The 18,244-nt window shown below is 39.4% G+C and overlaps 1 protein-coding gene across 1 annotated transcript in view; it reads left to right on the forward strand.

Moving 5' to 3' along the window:
- LOC109467447 (transmembrane and TPR repeat-containing protein 2-like) overlaps positions 1–17,308 on the forward strand; it is a 50,366-nt gene extending 33,058 nt beyond the window's left edge. The window contains exons 3-12 of the mRNA XM_019765431.1: positions 8,581–9,406; positions 11,535–11,649; positions 11,866–11,951; positions 12,652–12,836; positions 13,750–13,828; positions 14,311–14,432; positions 14,935–15,016; positions 15,903–16,017; positions 16,467–16,530; positions 17,057–17,308. Of these exons, the coding sequence (XP_019620990.1) occupies positions 8,581–9,406; positions 11,535–11,649; positions 11,866–11,951; positions 12,652–12,836; positions 13,750–13,828; positions 14,311–14,432; positions 14,935–15,016; positions 15,903–16,017; positions 16,467–16,530; positions 17,057–17,227 (1,845 nt within the window). The 3' untranslated portion in view covers positions 17,228–17,308. The remainder of the gene's footprint in view (positions 1–8,580; positions 9,407–11,534; positions 11,650–11,865; positions 11,952–12,651; positions 12,837–13,749; positions 13,829–14,310; positions 14,433–14,934; positions 15,017–15,902; positions 16,018–16,466; positions 16,531–17,056) is intronic.
- The last annotated feature ends 936 nt before the right edge of the window (positions 17,309–18,244 follow it).

Here is an 18,244-nt window from a genome sequence, read left to right on the forward strand (position 1 = left end):
AATATATATATATATATATATAAATATTCTCTGAAAATAAATTGTTAGGAGACTGTAGCTGTTGCTTAAATCTTGTAAATTTTGTATTGTGTTTTTTTTTCAAGAACTTTTGAAATGTCCCATTTTTTAAAATTTCAGTTGTCTAACGTTACTCTGTATGAAAGTCCTTGCACTTCCTGAAAAAAGAAATCCTCTGACAGCTGCCACTCATTTTTGTTTGTATAAAAAACACAGGATCTACCTGGATCCTTTTACTGGTAGGTAACCTGTTTTTCAACAACTACGACCTTGAATCCAAGCATATTCAAACAACACAAACTATTTCCGTCACTGGCCCTCCCGTATGGAAACTTGAAATTCCAGTGGCCATACAGTCAACACGAGTCTCCGGTATCTTTCCATTACTTTTCCCAGACATAACAGACACCTGCTAATGGTCCGCACACAAAGGTTTACCTTGTACCTGACCCCTGGTCGTGACCTCCCAGCATGCTCCAGTGTTAGTAGAGTCAAGTTTATGGTACAGAAGGATGCCCTCCATCACTCAAAGCAAACTGAACGTCCTTAAAAGACTGCCTTCCTGTTTATGCTTGAAAGAAACAACTTGGGACCCATTATTTAGCCTGACCCGCTATAATTACAAAACAAAGGAAGGAATTAAAACAAGAAATGCTACCGATTGTGGAAGTAGAGAGCAAAAGTCCTCTCTGAGTAGGCTGGGTGGAAATTTTGTGTGAAAAAATTCTTCAATATAATGTTAAGAATGTAATTCTATAGTGACTATCTGAATCAGTAATTGAGCTAACCTCAAAATTTAGGTGTGCATTAAAAAAACAAATTTGGATGCACAAAATAGTGCAAAATAAAATGCAAGCAAACAAATTATTACAGACCTTAATGTCTCTCTTCAGAGCGTGAATTTGAAATTCTCTCTAAATAACTTGAAAATTTTGATCAGTAGATGGAGCTGTAATTTTGGTGTTGTTGTTTTGCCTTACTTTAACCTTGGCGTTGTACCTTGAGGTTTCCACGAATGCCTCAGGTGCCCATTTGCAGAAATGGAGCAAGCTGAAAGACAAGGAACTCCTGTAGAAAAAGCTACCTGTGGATTGATCACCCTCCCCGGTACAGCATGGTTCGCATTTAGGCCACAGCAAGTAAATTTTATGGATGACATCCTTCGCAGACTCCAACTCTAATGCGAGTGGGCGAAAAAAAAAACAAGGCGGGACGAAAAAAAACAAGGTTCTTACATTTTTAAATTTTGACTCAATCATTGTACTTTCATTCAGTGGGAACATCACATATACACAGCCAACATCACATATCACTGCATCAAAGTAAGAAACAAAACATTAAATCAGAGCCTTTTCTTGTCTCCTCTCTTTATAGTTATCTGCCGTCCACCTTCCGACATGGCAACAGACATGATCTTTGCCCATTTTCGGCATGGTGACCACTGTCAGAAGGCAACAAAATTTCTTTTTTCTTTTTCCAAAATTAATGTGCGTGCTGATGTCATCCATAAAAATTACTTGCTGTAGCCTAAATCCACAAAATTCCTTTATACTTGGGAGATCAAAGAACACCTATAAAAAGTCTAGCCACATTTTCTGAATTACAGTAAAAGATCTGGGATCAGAAACAACTTTTCCTGCTGTGAGTTTGCAATGTAGACTAACCATATTAGCCAGGGTTTAATTTGTAGCATGTCTTTCATCAAGAGAGTTTGTCCTTGACAGAGTGTTTCCCTTGCAGAGGTTCGGTTTCAAACTTCCCTTCTTGGGCCATTAGCTGCTACAACTTTCATAGTTAGTCTTGCCAATTTAGGGTCTCTAGAGAAAGCCCAATGGTGCTACACTGATTTGATCCCTAGGGCCACACCAACTTATTTCTCGGTTAACGGATTCACCCGCTTCGTTTTTTTCTGATTTTGAAAAAAAATTAAAATTCAGAATCAATTGCAAAATGCTCCTATTTTGCCTTGAACAGTTGAAAATAGTCCTTTTCTTCCTAGTTGTTACAGTTATTCCATCTTTCAATGCAGTGGTATCATTAAAAGTTCAAAATTTATTGTTTAGATTTTGAACCAGTCTGGTGTGTTGACTTCATGGCTCCTATTGTACCATTTTGGGCCAGAATAGGATGCCAAGGCCTGTTTTTATTTTTATTTTTTGCCCGCCCGCTCCACTATATTTCTAGAAAAATCCATTAACCAAGAAATTAAATTGGTGTGGCCTAGCATTGCTTGTCTCAATCTCTGTGTGCCACACACACAGTCACATAATTAGGGGAAGAGAAGTGAACTGCACGGAATGTTTATTATCGTCAGGATTTACAAAACATGTCGGAAAGAAGAGGAAAACAGGAAAGTTTACTTTACACTACATCATGCAGAACAGTTCACAATGCAGTGTTCGAAATACCTGCCTGCAGTCTGCAATCTGCAGATAGATTTTCAAGATTGCAGAAGAAAAAATTATACAATCTGCAATTTTGCAGAAGGAAAAATAGGCTCCAGATTCATTAGTTTTCAATTTAGCAAACCAAAACTCCCAGGCCCCAGGGACAGACTGTTCTGAAACAACAGGAGCTTCTTCACTAATTTGCATCATCCTTGTCTTGACTTGTCTAACTTTTGTTTCCTTTTGGACTTCCAAAAAATTGTCTTCACTAATTTGCATATCAATCCATAGTTTATGCTTATAAACCTGAAATTCTCCTGCAGTCCAGTAATGCTACTGTACAGATTTACAAAGCTATATATGATGTAAAAAAGGAATTATTGGTTTGAGAAGGTTGTAGTATGGAGGCTTGTGTATTTGCAGAAAGGTTGTAATATGGAGGCTTGTGTATTAGCAGAAAGTATTTCCAAATTGCAGAACAAAATTTTGACTCTTCTGCAATATTGCAGAGTACTGAAAAAAAGTATTTCGACCACTGCAATCACTGAATGTAGGAGTTTTTTTTCCACAGTTTCTTGAGTAGGCTCTAATTTAGGTCTATAACTTCTAAGCGTAACTGTTTCATTGACTGTTCTTTAATTATTCTTTTTCATGTACAAATGTGTAACTACGAGAATGTATGTATGATTAGATTCCAGTAATTTTTTGTGTAAAAATAGTTGGTTTTGCATCGCAGATAAATTTTGATACCGATATTGAGTCTACCCACACAGCTGTTTTAATTATACCTTTTTTCATGTACAAAGAATTTAACTACAGGAATGAATCTATGATTAAATGCAATTGATTTTTTTGTGTAAAAATAGATGATTTTGCATCACAGATAAATTTTGATACCGATATTGTGTATCAGTAGGACCCTCACAGCTGTTTAGTATCAAGTCACAATTGTACGCCCAAGGTCAGCAAAGATGAAGGTCATGAACAGTTTTCGCAGGCTCTTTTGTCTTCATTAGAAATGACAGACTGTCAGAAATGTTGAGGTTTGACAGCGTAGCGACATGTAGACTTTTCTTTGTAAAAACATCTCCAGAAGTTTTGTTGTTTTAATGTACAAAATGTTGAAACAGCTGGAAATACTTGGACTGTATCTTAACTTTAATAGTTTCTAAGATTGTGTGTGTTTTTGTCTTCCATTTAAGTACCGAATCTGATTTAACTAGTTTTGAATTCTGAGAAGACTTGTTAAAGGCATTTAATGCAGTTTTTAACCCGATTTTCAAAGCCAATATTCTAGTCATTTATCTACATACTGAGTTGAAACCACACTGTCCCAATGTATACTGACCCCCATAGAGCAAAAATTCCCAAAATTCTGACGGAAAATGGTTACTTGAAGGGCCCTGGGCTGATTTTTAGGGTACCACCTAGTCCTAGAAAATAAAGGACTCATCTTGGGACTTGTTTCTGCAGTTTTAAATGCCCAAAGTATGAAATGCTGATTTAAATGTGCTAATGTGAAGCAGTATGTGTCAATATCACAAAGTTTGCCCTACTCAGAATATTTCCAGTTTTGCTGCCCTGAAATCGCATTGGATGCCTTTAAAATATCACAGGCAGACATTCTGAACTAAGGCCACACCAATTTAATTTGTTGGTTCTCGGATTCGCCTCTTCATTTTTTTCTGATTTGCAAAAAAAAAAAAAAAATTCTGGTTCTGAATCAACTCAAAAATGCTCATATTTTGCCCCCAACAGTTGAGGAAATTCCTTTTCTTCCTAGTTGTTTCAGTTTTTTCCATCTATCAATGCAGTAGTTTGATTAAAAGTTCAAAATTTATACTTCAAATTTTAACCCAGCCTTTTTTGTTGACTTCGTGGCTCATATTGTAGCATTTGGGGCTATAATAGGATGCCTACACCTTTTTTTTTATTTTTATTTTTTTTCCGCCCTGTCGCTTCATATTTTTTCTGAAAAAATCCGAGAACCAACAAATTAAATTGGTGTGGCCTAACCTTGATGGCAAGGTTAGCCATAACACCACAACACAAGTTAGCCCAAACACCTGCTGAATGTATATTTTGCCCACAAGGAAGGACAAAAGACATATCCGGGTAGCTCACATTGTTGGAAGACATCCTTTTCATCTTGTGTAGGACATGCAACATTGAGAACAGTAGATACAACAATCAGACAATGTACATTGTATCTGTATCTGTATCTATATAGCCGGTATAACCACCTTTCGGCGTAACACACCAGCTTCGCAGGCACGCGGCGCGGCGGCGGCTGGCTATATTACACCGATCGACTTGTTACACCTAACCCTTGAACTTCTAGCTCTAGACATTGTTTGAAGCTATCTATTGACAATGCCCCTACTGTACTTGGTGACAGTGAGTTCCACTCTGCGATAGTTCTAGGAAAGAATGAATTCTTGAACACCTCAATCCTTGCATGGTTGATAACTCTGGTACTTGACGGCATGGCTATTTCTTGTTCTCTTCTGGGCTGGTATTAGGTACTTAGTAATTGGGAAATCCACCAGTTTATTAGTCATTGTATAGTTTATTAGTAATTATTGTAACATTGTATGTAACCAGTGTATATCCCACTAGCTTCTTCGTGGTCCAATTATATCCCAATGTTTCACCTCATAGATATATTGTAGACCAATATTTGATACCCTAGCAATCTTTTCATGTTTCCATAAATATCTGTAAATAATTTCATCAGGTTGGTAAATGAATGGTTTAGCAAAGTTCTTTGATCACAACTAGTGATGCATACCGGTTCACTTGACTTGGATCCGGACTTGTAAGAATGTTTAGGTTCAAGTCCAAAAAAACCTAAAAGTCAAGAACCAAGTCCGGACTTATTACCATGATAAAAGACCATTTTACATACCCCTTTTCTTCCCAAACCACCTAAAACCTTCCGTACATTGCAAAATCTTTGCTGCAAAATGAAGAAAACATTACCATCGGGCATCGTCAAGTACCGGCCTCCATGTTATGTGGCCAAAGTTTCACCCAGACAACATTGCAGGGTTGTCAACATGCAATATTGTACATGTATATGCCATGGGTTTAGGTCCGGACTTACAAGTCCGGAACTGAACCTAAACCTCTGGACTTGAATCCGGACCTGAACCTAAAATTGGGTTTAGGTATGCAGCACTAATCACAACAATTTATTTTTCACAAGCCGACGTTTCCATGACCGTCTGTCATCTTCATCAGGGCAATTCTGACTGTTTTACTGTGCACTGATGCTAGATGTTACTTGTTACTTGGTGTTTAATGTACTTTTCATGTTGTTGTTTTTCTTCTTCTTGCTTTTGCACATCTTCTTGCAGAATTTTCTTGTTTCTGTGTGTAGAAGAAAAGGTACAAGGTGATACAAAAGATCAATGCAAAAGATTGATGTTTAAAATAAGATGAACCCAGCAAAAAAAGCTCCTTTCTGAGGGAGCAAGTAAATTTGCAAAACATTTCTTTCAAGAGAGATGATTTAAAACAACCCACAAGGCCTTGATGCCTCCAGCACAAGTGCGTATTGAGGGACTGGAGCAAGTACGTATGCAAGAACTAGATGGGATAAACATTTATTACAACAAGAGAGATGATTTAAGACAACCCTCAAGTCCTTGGTGCCTCCAGCAAAAGTATTAGCGATACTGACTGATGTGTAGGTCAAAGATTATCCCAATCTGGTCCAGACTCATCTCAGCTACCAGCGGTCTGTCTGACCCTCATTTTACACACCTGCAGGTTCTGCAACAACCTGCCCCCCTCACCGCCCTTTCTGAGGGCCTGCATGGGGTGATTATGAACTACACAAAATTTTTGCCGCCGATTACGAATTGTGTTTAAGTCTCAGAGCTGATTATGACTTAATGAATTATGTTAATTTTGGGGGAGGCAGCCGAATTACGAAGACTAAAAAGGCTTTATTACGACTTACAAAAAAGGGTATGCAGCCCCCCTCCCCGCCCTCTCTCTCTTGCAGCTAACATAAATCACTTGAAGTTTCCTGCAGGCAGGGATGAGGCTGTTAGTGAATACAGATGCAGACATGTCCATGGGAAATAGCCGCACAGACACTGTTTCCATGTGTGATGTCTGGTCAGATGATTGGAAATATTCGAGGCCCCCCAAGCCATAAACTAAAAGGCTGTAGTCATAGCTGCAGTGATTTAGCCAGTGTCGTCTCATTTGTTGGAATTTTGCCGCTCATGACAGACAATTTTTGCCCAATTCGTCATCTTTGATGGGCAAAATTTGGTGTGTAAAGATACAGATGCAGACATGTCCATGGGAAATAGCCGCACATACACTGTTTCCATGTGTGATGTCTGGTCAGATGGTTGGAAATATTGAAGAGGGCCTGCAAGGGGGGGTCCCGACAACGCTCTACGCTAAATTTGGAAACCTCTCGATTACACTTTACGATAAATTCCAAGTGGCTACAACGCATTACGTAGAATTAAAACGCCGAATACGCTCTACGCAAAAATATTAGTCTAAGAGCGGTCCGTCTACGCTCTACGTAGAATTAAAACGGCCGATTACCCTCTACGCTTCCAAGGCTCAAGGCTTCCAAGCCATAAACCTAGGCTGCAGTGATCTAGCCAGCGCTGTTTCATTTGTCGGAATTTTGCCGCTTATGATGGACAAAAATTTTGCCCAGTCCATCATCTTTGATGGCCAAAAATTTGTAAGGAAAGCTATTGAAAGAAATGTGACGAAACTAAGCTTAGTACCAGCAAGATTTGTCCCTCAAAATGCTCGAAAAAGCATTCCAGAGGGTCAAGATTTCAAAATTTAACATGATAAGACCAATCCCCTACAATTGTACTTCTGGCCTGTACACATGATTTTATCTGACACAAAATTGAGATGATAGAAAAATAATTCAGGCTGGCTACATCACATGTTACTAATAGCCTCTACCAGACTTTGGGAGGCGGGTGGAAAGAGTAGGTAAAAGTCTCTCTAGCAGACCAACTCCCCTGGCATGTTATCTCCCTACTTGGCCAATTTCTACTCTCTCCCGAAGTCTGGTAGAGGCTACATGTTACTAAGAACACTGCTAGGTTGCCTGTACAGACCTAAACACTGGTAGTAAGGTGTTACAGAGTGACCCTAGAAGAAGAAAGTGATTGATGACTAGGATAAGTGTTGCCCTGAGCACAGGTAGCTCATGTTACACTGTACTTTATCTCTGCATGCACATCTCAGAACCCAAAATTGTTCACAGGTGGAATTTTGTCTTGCAAGGATTGAAGATCTCACCTTTGCCCAATGTTTGAGACATATTTAATTGGAAAATGATATTTAAGCTCATATCTGAAGGATTTAAAAAGGAAGGTTATGACTTAATTAGATATTCTCTTGGCATGTTTTTGCTTATCAAGATTCAATAGATTGCAAGCTGACAAAAGGCAACATATGATTGATTGCATGCCAAAAAATGGGCGATATAAAGAAGCTTTATGTAGAAAGTTATGATTTGGTTCAGGTGACATAATAAATTTAATGATAACTGCATCCATATGTATACTTTGTGTCTTCAGTAAGAATTTTTCCCCAACGTGCCCCAAAGTGTTCACAACCCCCCAAGTGAATGAAAGGGAAATAATTGGGTTAAATTGGGTAAGTGTGATTGGCTGAATGTCATACCGATTAATGACTTTTGGCCCAGCTGGACTGTATAAACTTTACAGGGTAATGGATGGGGGTCAGGGACCTTTCCTTTAGGGGGAAACTGTTTTTCTGTAAAGCACCCTGAAGTGAGGGTGTGATGGGGGTTTCTGCAGAGAGGTTTATGGGGAAAAAGCAATGTGTGATATGGGTAGATTCTTCTGTCTGAACACAGGTGAAAGTTAACCGAAAGATCGAAACCAAAAGTTAACTTTTGAAAGTTTTATTTTGTTTGTTGTCAACAAAACTCCTTGCACAGGAGGTGGTGTCAAATGGTAGACTTGTCTGAAGGGTTTACAGTGGATCACTCCAAATTTCTGGTCCCCTAGCAACTTCTTCTCTAACTGCAATGTTTATCTTAAGCCCAATAAACTTTTCTGCCTTTTCAGACATTTGTGTGTTCTTTTTAACGTTCATTTCATAGTCATCTACAGAATGATTTATGTCAAATATTCCTTTTGTTTTGCAGGAAAAACACAGGAATGTTCGAGAAGGTATCCTATCGACCGTGGCTTGCGGTGTACTCCTGCTAGGATTCCGTGTCTACTTCATGGGAAACAAACCGCCGGAATTTGCACCCTCGGACAACCCAGCGTCAGATTCCGACAGCTTCTTAGCAAGAACTTTGACCTTTAACCTTTTACCCTCGCTGAACATGTTGTTGCTTTTATATCCGCGGCTGCTAAGTTTTGATTGGTCGATGGACGCAATCCCCCTGGTGGAATCTGTATGGGACGTGCGTAACCTTTGCACTGTGACCTTTTATTTGACCTTGGCAGTAGTTGCCGTGCATTGTATCACAGAGATCAGTAGAACGCCACAAGTTGAACAGAAAGCGAAAAGTAACGGCGTCGCTCACAATGCTGTATACGGAAACGGCATTTCAGAACACAAACATTCGCCATCGTCGAGAAAACACTCGAACAATTCGTCGGCGAGTTCGACCCACAAGGTCAACGCGAGACATTCCACAGAGACAAGGTCGCTCCATGTTTTGTTACTCTCGGTAGCCATCATGGTGTTTCCCTTCATTCCCGCATCGAACCTGTTTTTCTACGTCGGGTTCGTGTTAGCGGAACGTGTACTGTACATCCCGAGCATGGGATTCTGTTTACTGGTCGCGGAGGGGACCCATGTGCTGTACGAGACCGCGGGACGGGCGTGGCGGAAGGTTGTTGTCATGGTGACGGTGATGCTGGTTGTGGTGTACAGCGCGAGGACCGTGGTGAGGAACGAAGACTGGCACGATGAGGAAGCGTTGTACCGGTCGGGCATCAAAGTCAACCCAGCAAAAGGTATGATGTGTTCTGGGTTTTCACCAGAAATATGCTAAGCGTAGGGATCAGGTACAGAAGGACAACTTCCTTCGGAGCAAGCTGTCCATCAAATCCCAAAGACATGACCACAGTAGGGGGTCTGGTATCCAAATTATGTAAAGTCATGTTTTTTCCAAGCATTGGACTCAGAACCAAGAGGTCCCGGGTTCGATACTCACCGTGGCCCGACGTTGTGCCCTTGAAAAAGACACTTTACACGACTTCCCCACCTGTACGGTGTAGTGACGCCCACCGAGCCTCATAGGCTAATCTGTCTGTCAGGGTGCCAAAAACACCTTACGGATTTGGTGCGCCGATGTGACAACATCTGCACATTGGCCACTGAGAGCCGTAAAATTTTTTTATAGCTTCATTCTAAAGTCAAATATTAAAGTTTAGTAAGATTTATAAAGCGATGTCACATAGTTCTCCCCCAAAGACACCCCTATGCTGGTTGAAAGACAAAGCTCAAATTCAATGTATTCATAACATGTACGACATCCATTGAATATGGTTGTGTGACCTTGCAGTGTGTAAGGACATTTGGTTTCAAAAAGCTCCTTCCTACCAATTATGTCTCTGTTGCTTCAAACAGGTGTTACTTGGCCTGGACACAAAGAACAGTAACATTATCAATCTATCAAACTGCACCCAAACCCCCCAAAAGGGACAGTCAAATTATGGGCCAGTATTTCAACAATTTCAAACTTCCACCTCGCACTGTTTCATTATCTTTGGCCCAACGCGATTTTAGATATCGGGTATGGGAGGCATCCAGCCTCCTGGCTTGAACAGTTATTTGGGTTATCGACCAATCAGAAAGTGCGTTCTGGTCATTGATTGATGGAAAATGTAGGTACAATTGGGTCAGCTTTGTCAATTGGGTCACAACTGTTCTTTTTCGAGATGAAGAGTATGTTAAACAGTCCACATGTCTACGTCGATGAAGGTTAGACATCCAGGTATTATGATAGGCCAAAAAGCAGTTACTCAAGCGATTGGATATGATTTTGGAAACGGTCAGACGTTTCAGCTAGTATCCACTAGCTTTCGTCAGTGACTGTCCATATGTCTACTTTGGATTTCATTCTTAGGTTTAGAAAAATTGCCATATTTTGTACATTCCTGTTTGTTACTACTAGTACTAGAGTATGCATGCCAAGCCAACTGTACTGAATTTTTGGCACTGATACCCAGGAAAATGAGTATTAAGTGCTCCCTTACTTCCCCACCATTCCTTACCACAAAAAAGCAATTTTACTACTAAAATCAAAGAACCCACATATTATAGAAGAAGTGGGTAAATTCGTCTTCCATTGCCTAAAAAGAAGAAGTCAAACCCAGTAAAACTAGTGTCATGTCATGTTGTAGCATATAGTATAATGTTAGAAGTAGATATAGTCTCACATATCACTGTATTTTCTTTCTATGTTGTTTGTAACTGCAATTAGCCCTCGGGCAAGTATTTGCAATAAACTTTCTATTCTATTAAGTGTTAAACAGATCCAGGATTCAGTCATATTGATATTTTGCATGTCTTTGATTTGCTCTCAGTCCTGTAGAAAGCTGTAGATAGTCTGTGATGCAGGATTGACAGTGATAAAACGCCACCTAGTAATTAGACATAGTACTGCATGGCCCTTGCACTGACCAACCAATCACTTCAATACATCTGGTACATGTATTATGTTTGTGTCCTGCCAACGTCAGTTGAAAGTAAACCTGTGTATATTTTTCCTAGATTTTAATTAGGCAATTAGGTTATTCTCTAATAACTACGGATAATTAGTAGATATCAATTTGTGCAAACGTACATTTGTAGCTTTGACCATTATGCACATGAAAATCATACTTTTATTTCAGTTACTTGTACCAAAGTGCTATTATAATAATAACTTTAAAGATAATTACATTTGGGGCAATAAAATGTGATGACGTCATCCATATGGTCCATAAAATCATAATCATAACCCTTTTGTACCCAGCTATCAATATTCAGTACAACTACAGTTCTTTCTAAATTTCTTTGTGAGAAAACGATGGAAACTTAAAATGCCAAATTAGCCAGGGAGGACACCTTAAACTAAATTTTGTTTCTTCTTTCTAGCATGGGGAAACCTGGCTAATATCCTGAAGACACAAGGAAACGTAGACGAGGCAGAACAGGCCTATAGGAACGCCCTACAACACAGGGGCAACATGGGAGATGTGCACTACAACCTGTGAGTAGATGTTGAGATAATCAATGAAAGAACCAAGACCTTGTAGACTATTCTAATCTTTTTTGTTTACTTGAGCCTTTGTTCATTTATTAAAAACTCAAATGGACTGCTTCTGTTTCAGACACTACAAAAGTTGTGTTGAGATGAAGGCAAAAACGAATTTGCTGCAATTTGCTAATAGTAATACATTGTAATTTTTTTTCTGTTTTCCTGCAGTGGGATTTTGTTGCAGGAGGGTAAGAGATACCAGGAGGCAATCCAGAGTTACCAGATGGCCATTCAGTGTAGACCTCGACTAGCAAGTAAGTTCTGTGGGAAGAAAAACTGTACTTAAAGACAGACTAAGGGAGGTAGTAAGAAATGAAAGTTAAGTACATTCAGAAACAGCCATAACCTCAAACTTCTGCCCCATACCACACTGCAACTTTGACTATCAAGTTTGTCCTCTGTATCTGTATAGCCGGTATAACCGCCTTTCGGCGTAACACACCATCTTCGCAGGCACGCGGCGCGGCGGCAGCTGGCTATATTACACCGATCGACTTGTTACACCTAACCCTTGAACTTCCAGCTCTAGACATTGTTTAAAGCTATCTATTGACAGTGCCCCTACTGTACTTGGTGACAGTGAGTTCCACTCTGCGATAGTTCTAGGAAAGAATGAATTCTTGAACACCTCAATCCTTGGTTGATAACTCTGGTACTTGGTCCTGTAGGACAAAAAGATGACAGAATACATAAAACATGAACATGTTTATGTTGTGTATTGGCATTCTTCTTATTAATTAAGTCAATAAAGAAAGTCATCAATTGAGAAAAAAAATAAAAAGATTATACTTAAATACAGACTTAGAGAGATCGTGGGTAGTTAAATAAAGAAGAGAATATGTTTTCAGAAACAGATCGTTTACCCTAAATGTGTGGATGTTATAATGAAGAGTTCAATTTTTGTGTAAATGTACAAAATATATTAAAACTAAGGTTTTGTCTACTTTACTCCAGTGGCACATCTTAATCTAGGCATAGTGCTGAGCACCCTGGGAAGAACAGAGGAGGCGGAGAAAGTTTACAGGCACGCGGCCACGTTGGACGACCATGGCCTGAAGGACCCCAAGGCCCACGCCACGGGGGTCATATCAGCCATATACAACCTGGGGAGACTGCTACACGACCAGGGCCGATACTCCGTAAGTAGAATATATTTAGTCTCTACCAGACTTAACTACGCTGGCTATATATAGGAGAATATTTGCCAGGGGGGTTTGGCTGCCTTGGGGTTTGACTGGCCGCGCAGTTCGGAGGGAAAGAAACAACCTCCCCGCGGCCGGACTCCCCTGGCCAATTTTACTCTTTTTTTTTTTCCCGAAATCTATGATCCATATTCCCGTAGAAAAACCTGGTGAAGGCTAGAGTTTATTCTTCTAGTTGTTTCTTAGGAGAGCAAAGAAGAAATTTGTTATAAGCTGCAATAAATAAAATTGTGATTCGAACTTTACCACTGGATAAAATTGAAACAATTCATTAACAGATGTGTACTATTATTAGGTTCCTTAAATCTTATATAAACATTTTTTCTACTCTTCAACAGTGAAAAAAAAATGTTTATATAAGATTTAAGGAACCTATACTACAGTTGTTTAGTACAGTTACAGGTAAAAACAATGGTAAGGGTAGGGACTCCTATTTCAGCACTAAGGACAGGGACAGCACCATATGGAGTATAAAGGTCTATGAAGCCAACAAAATTGTATCCACTGTTTTCTGTGGTTGTTTCTAACAAGAGCAAGGAAGAAATTTGTAATGATCTGCACTAGCATAGTTGTTTAGGACCATTTTGGCCAATAAAACAGAAACAGTAAGAATATGGGATGCTGGTTTCAGCACCAAGGACAGAAAAAATGCCATATGGAGTATAAAGGTCTATGAAGCCAACAAAATTGTATCCCCTCTTTCTGAAGATAGCATTTCTGAAATTCAGACTTATTTCACTATGTAGTATTTATCTGTCATATATTTATAGTGTCATTGTAAAGATTTTTCATGTGAAAACATGTAAGTTAGTATCTTTGATTCAATGTTTGTTTGTTTGATTGCTTTCAGGAGGCAATAGACACATATATGGAAGCAATAAGAAGAAGACCCAGTCATTATGCACCCCAGAGTCTCTACAATATGTTAGGTAAGTTAACAGGTATTGGAGGAAATACTGTACTTCAAAACTTACCATTTCAGATCTTGCATTGTATACATGGCTTTTTAGACAAGGCACACAGCAAAAATTTCTGAGAAGAGGCAAACAGGAAAAATTTCTGGCGACACAAGCATTTGGAAACACGAGTATTTAAAAAATCTACAAAGTTTAACACATTGGCCAAACATTGTTGATGCTTGAAAATCTGTGCTTAAATGTCTACACAGGACATTTAAGACAACTCAAACTATACTACTGGATGAATAATAGAGATAACTTCTGTACATTTTGAGTGACATCCGTCACTCTTCTTCAGTGTCACTAAATGAATTGAGAGCACAAGTTGACACTAATCACATGTGAAGGAACTGGAAAAAACAGTTGAACATGACCAACATGTCCACACAGGATACTTTAAAAAGCTGTTTTTGCCCCAAGCCAGTTCTCAAAAGTGTTTTTTTTTCTTGTAGGTGAGTCCCTGTTTAAGAACGGCCAGCTCGCTGAAGCAGAGGACTGGTTCAAAAAGTCGCTGACTGCCAAACCTGACCACGTGCCAGCACATCTTACCTACGCCAAGCTCATGGCAAAAACGGTAGGAGTCCTAGTATTATCATTTGTGTTTTCCCCTCAATACTTATTATATTATATAAGTAGCACTGTTGTATATTACAGTTACTGTATCCTTGTTCTCACTTGTTAGTTGGTGGCATGGACTGAAGACTGAAGTTTATAGTGTAATTTAAAACTATTCAGGAAATTTCAGTTACTGAGGGAAGCTTTATTGCATGTTCATGCCCATGGGGCTAAATGCATACATTGATCATTGGAGTATGAGTATGTATAACATTATAATACATTAGGATATAAGGATACAAGAATAACGTAAAAGTCTTAGAAACTACTAGAGAATACCTTCTATCTAATCTAGGTCGTAAAGATTTCTTTTTTCTTATTAGTAACTAACTTGCTTTCTCAATTTGCTACCCTAAATTTTCCAGTGTTGGATTTGTTGATTGTCAATTTGGTAGTGCACTCACAATGAATGAATGGAAAAGAAAATGACAGTTATGCCATTTTGGAATGTTTTTGCACAGAACCGTGCAGTTGAAGCAGAGCAGATGTACCAGAAAGCAATGGAGCTGGACTCCAACAGTGCTACAGTACATCAACACTATGGTGAGTTGTTACAGCTGTTCTCATTGGCCAGGATATAGGATGGTGTTGCGTTGTTACAGCTCTTCTCATTGGCCAGGATATAGGATGGTGTTGCGTTGTTACAGCTCTTCTCATTGGCCAGGATATAGGATGATGTTGCGTTGTTACAGCTCTTCTCATTGGCCAGGATATAGGATGGTGTTGCGTTGTTACAGCTCTTCTCATTGGCCAGGATATAGGATGGTGTTGCGTTGTTACAGCTCTTCTCATTGGCCAGGATATAGGATGGTGTTGCGTTGTTACAGCTCTTCTCATTGGCCAGGATATAGGATGGTGTTGCGTTGTTACAGCTCTTCTCATTGGCCAGGATATAGGATGATGTTGCGTTGTTACAGCTCTTCTTGTTGGCCAGGATATAGGATGATGTAGCATTGTTTCAGCACGTCAGCAGAACGTACTGCACCTGCGCCAAACCCGTAATGTATTGTACATAGCATTTCGGCAGAATGTCTCATATAAGGTTGTATTCGCTCATATAAGGTTAGCATTTCGACAGTAGTTTCCAAATGTTATGTCGGAAAGAATATCCTCTGCAACAGGCAAAATTCTGATGCAACGTTGACCAAAAACCCAACGAAAAACGCGAAAATACGGGGTTCTGCGCAGGCGCAGTACGTTCTGCCGACGTGCTCATTGTTTCAATTTTGAAAATCACAAGTTTTTAGGGAATTGTGTTGGAATCTCAGTATCCTTGTAACTTTTGTCTGAGATTTCTTGATTCATTTCTTCTCAAACATCATAGAGTTACACAAAACTTTACCTCCACCATTACATGTATACATGTATATGTCTTATATTTGTTAGAAAACCTTGCGAATTATTATGAAAATGATTTTCTCATCTTCAGGGCAGTACATGGCAGAAACTGGTAGAAGTGAGGAGGCTGCAGATATGATGGTTAAAGCAGTGGAACTCGGTAGTCCAGAGTTCGAAACCATCTTCAACGCTGCCAATGCTTTACGGTAAGAATATTTTGATGCCAAAATTTAATCAAATTTAAAAGGCCCATGTTGAAAGCAATACTTTTTTATTCTCAAAAGGAAAACATATTGTTTTTGTTCTGTTTCTTTTCCTCCTTCTCCAAACAAATAAGGTCAATGACCGAACCAGATGTCTGTCACCATGGTAACTAGTGTTGGGTTACATCATATTGCAGTTTTATAAGGGAGGATTTAGACTCCGGACACCATAAATATGAATGTGTTTGAGTAAGAATTGACAGTGCAGACATAAGTGAAGGTAAACATTATGCATTTGTTTTGCAAATGTTACCTTTCTAGTTTTTCTGCTAAATCCGAATGGTTGTTCAGAGGAGTCTGCATAGCTACATAGTAAGGTATTTTGTCAGTATGTTACTGTTACATTATACTGAGATAGTGAGAACACTGATGAAAGAATATTGTGCCAACAGGCAAGCTGGCAGACATGACGATGCGGAGAAATACTACAAACAAGCCACCCAGCTGAAACCTGAGGTAAAACCTGATGAAATTACATGAACTGTTCATCAACCAAAACAAACAAACAAACAAACAGGCTATGTGATCATGTGTTCATCAAGTCATGTGCAAATTTGATTTTGAAATGAGATAGATCATTGTGCCTGAAATGTATCCAGTTTTAGTTGCTTCCTTGCGTTTTGTGCAAGTTTGTAAGTCCAGTTGAGGAACTCTCCTACCTTGGTGCATACTGTTTTCAGTACAATGAAGTTCTGTATTTGTATCTGTACATGCATAGCAAGTAGAACTGCCCTTTGGCATAACACATCAACTTCACATGCACACATTGCAGTGGCACTTTACTTTAGAGCTATATGATGATGCCCCTACTGTACTTGGTGGCAGCAAACTCCATTCTACAATACTTCTAGAAAAAAGAAGAATTTTTGAGCATTTCAATCCTTGGATGATAACTCTGGCACTTGAAGGCATGACTGTGTCTTGTTCAAGTTCTACCTGTGCCCCCCCCCCCTCAAGCTCAACCTGTGCCCCCCTCCCGCAGGTTGCCAGTGCACATATGAACCTGGGAGCGATCCTACATCTGAACGGGAAGTATGTCGAAGCCGAGACAAGCTACCTTAGGGCGCTGGAGCTCAAGCCTGATGACACCATGACCATGCAGAATCTGAAAAAACTGCGGACAATTCTACACAAACAGCAGAGTAGACGTTAGACCACACATGGGCACTAGTGCTGTGTACCGGTTTGCTGGACTGGTTCCGGACTTGTAAAGATGTTTAGGTTCAAGTCCAAAAAAAAAAACCCTAAAAGTCAAGAACAGATTCGGGACTTATATACAAAAAAAATGTCACATACCCCTTTTCTTTTCAAACCACCTAAAACCTTCCATAGATTTCAAAATCTGTGCTGCAAAATGAAGAAAACATTGCCATCGGGCATCGTCAAGTGTCGGCCTCCAAGTTATGTGGCCACAGTTTTGCCCACTCAACATTGCAAGGTTGCCAACATGCAATTTTGTATATGCCATGGGTTAAGGTCCGGGCTTACGAGTCCGGAACTGAACCTAAACCTCTGGACTTGAATCTGGACCTGAACCTAAATGTGGGTTTAGGTACACAGCACTAATAGGCACTGAAGCTTTTGTTTCTGTGTTTGAGCCATTCTTAGTTAACCTTCAACCTGTGAAATTTGCCTTTTGGCACCAAATATGTGTTGGTTACAGGGTTAGAGAAGGTTGAATGATGCAGTTTTGAGCTTTGCTAAATTATCGAAAATGTTGCAAACTCTTTCTAATTCTTACCCATGCAAAGCATTTTACTCTTTCCAATTCTAACATTATTCTGTTGGAACATGTATAAGAATAAGGATATATATGATTCTTGCTTGAGATTGTGTTAACAGACATGTACATACATGTGCATGTGCTTTATTCTTGGAAAACATGCAGATATTTATATGTAAATTTGTACAATATGTACAACAGCAATCCACACGTCTTGTTTTTATAGGATAGCATAACATAGGTAAAAAGGAAAAAAGAACTATTCTAGACTCGTTTGTTAAGCTCATTTGAAATGTTTTTGTTAATATCATTCCTAAATTGTGATTGATTACACCATCTGCCAATCAGGTGGTACTTTACAAAAGCAGTTTAGCCTGTTTCTAAGCTGAGCAGAGATTGGCTCACTGATAGTTAAAAAGAGACAGCCATGTAGTTTAGTTTTGTGAT

This window comes from Branchiostoma belcheri, unplaced genomic scaffold (genome assembly GCF_001625305.1).
Source record: "Branchiostoma belcheri isolate BF01 breed outbred unplaced genomic scaffold, Haploidv18h27 scaffold18, whole genome shotgun sequence".
NCBI classification, from domain to species: domain Eukaryota; kingdom Metazoa; phylum Chordata; class Leptocardii; order Amphioxiformes; family Branchiostomatidae; genus Branchiostoma; species Branchiostoma belcheri.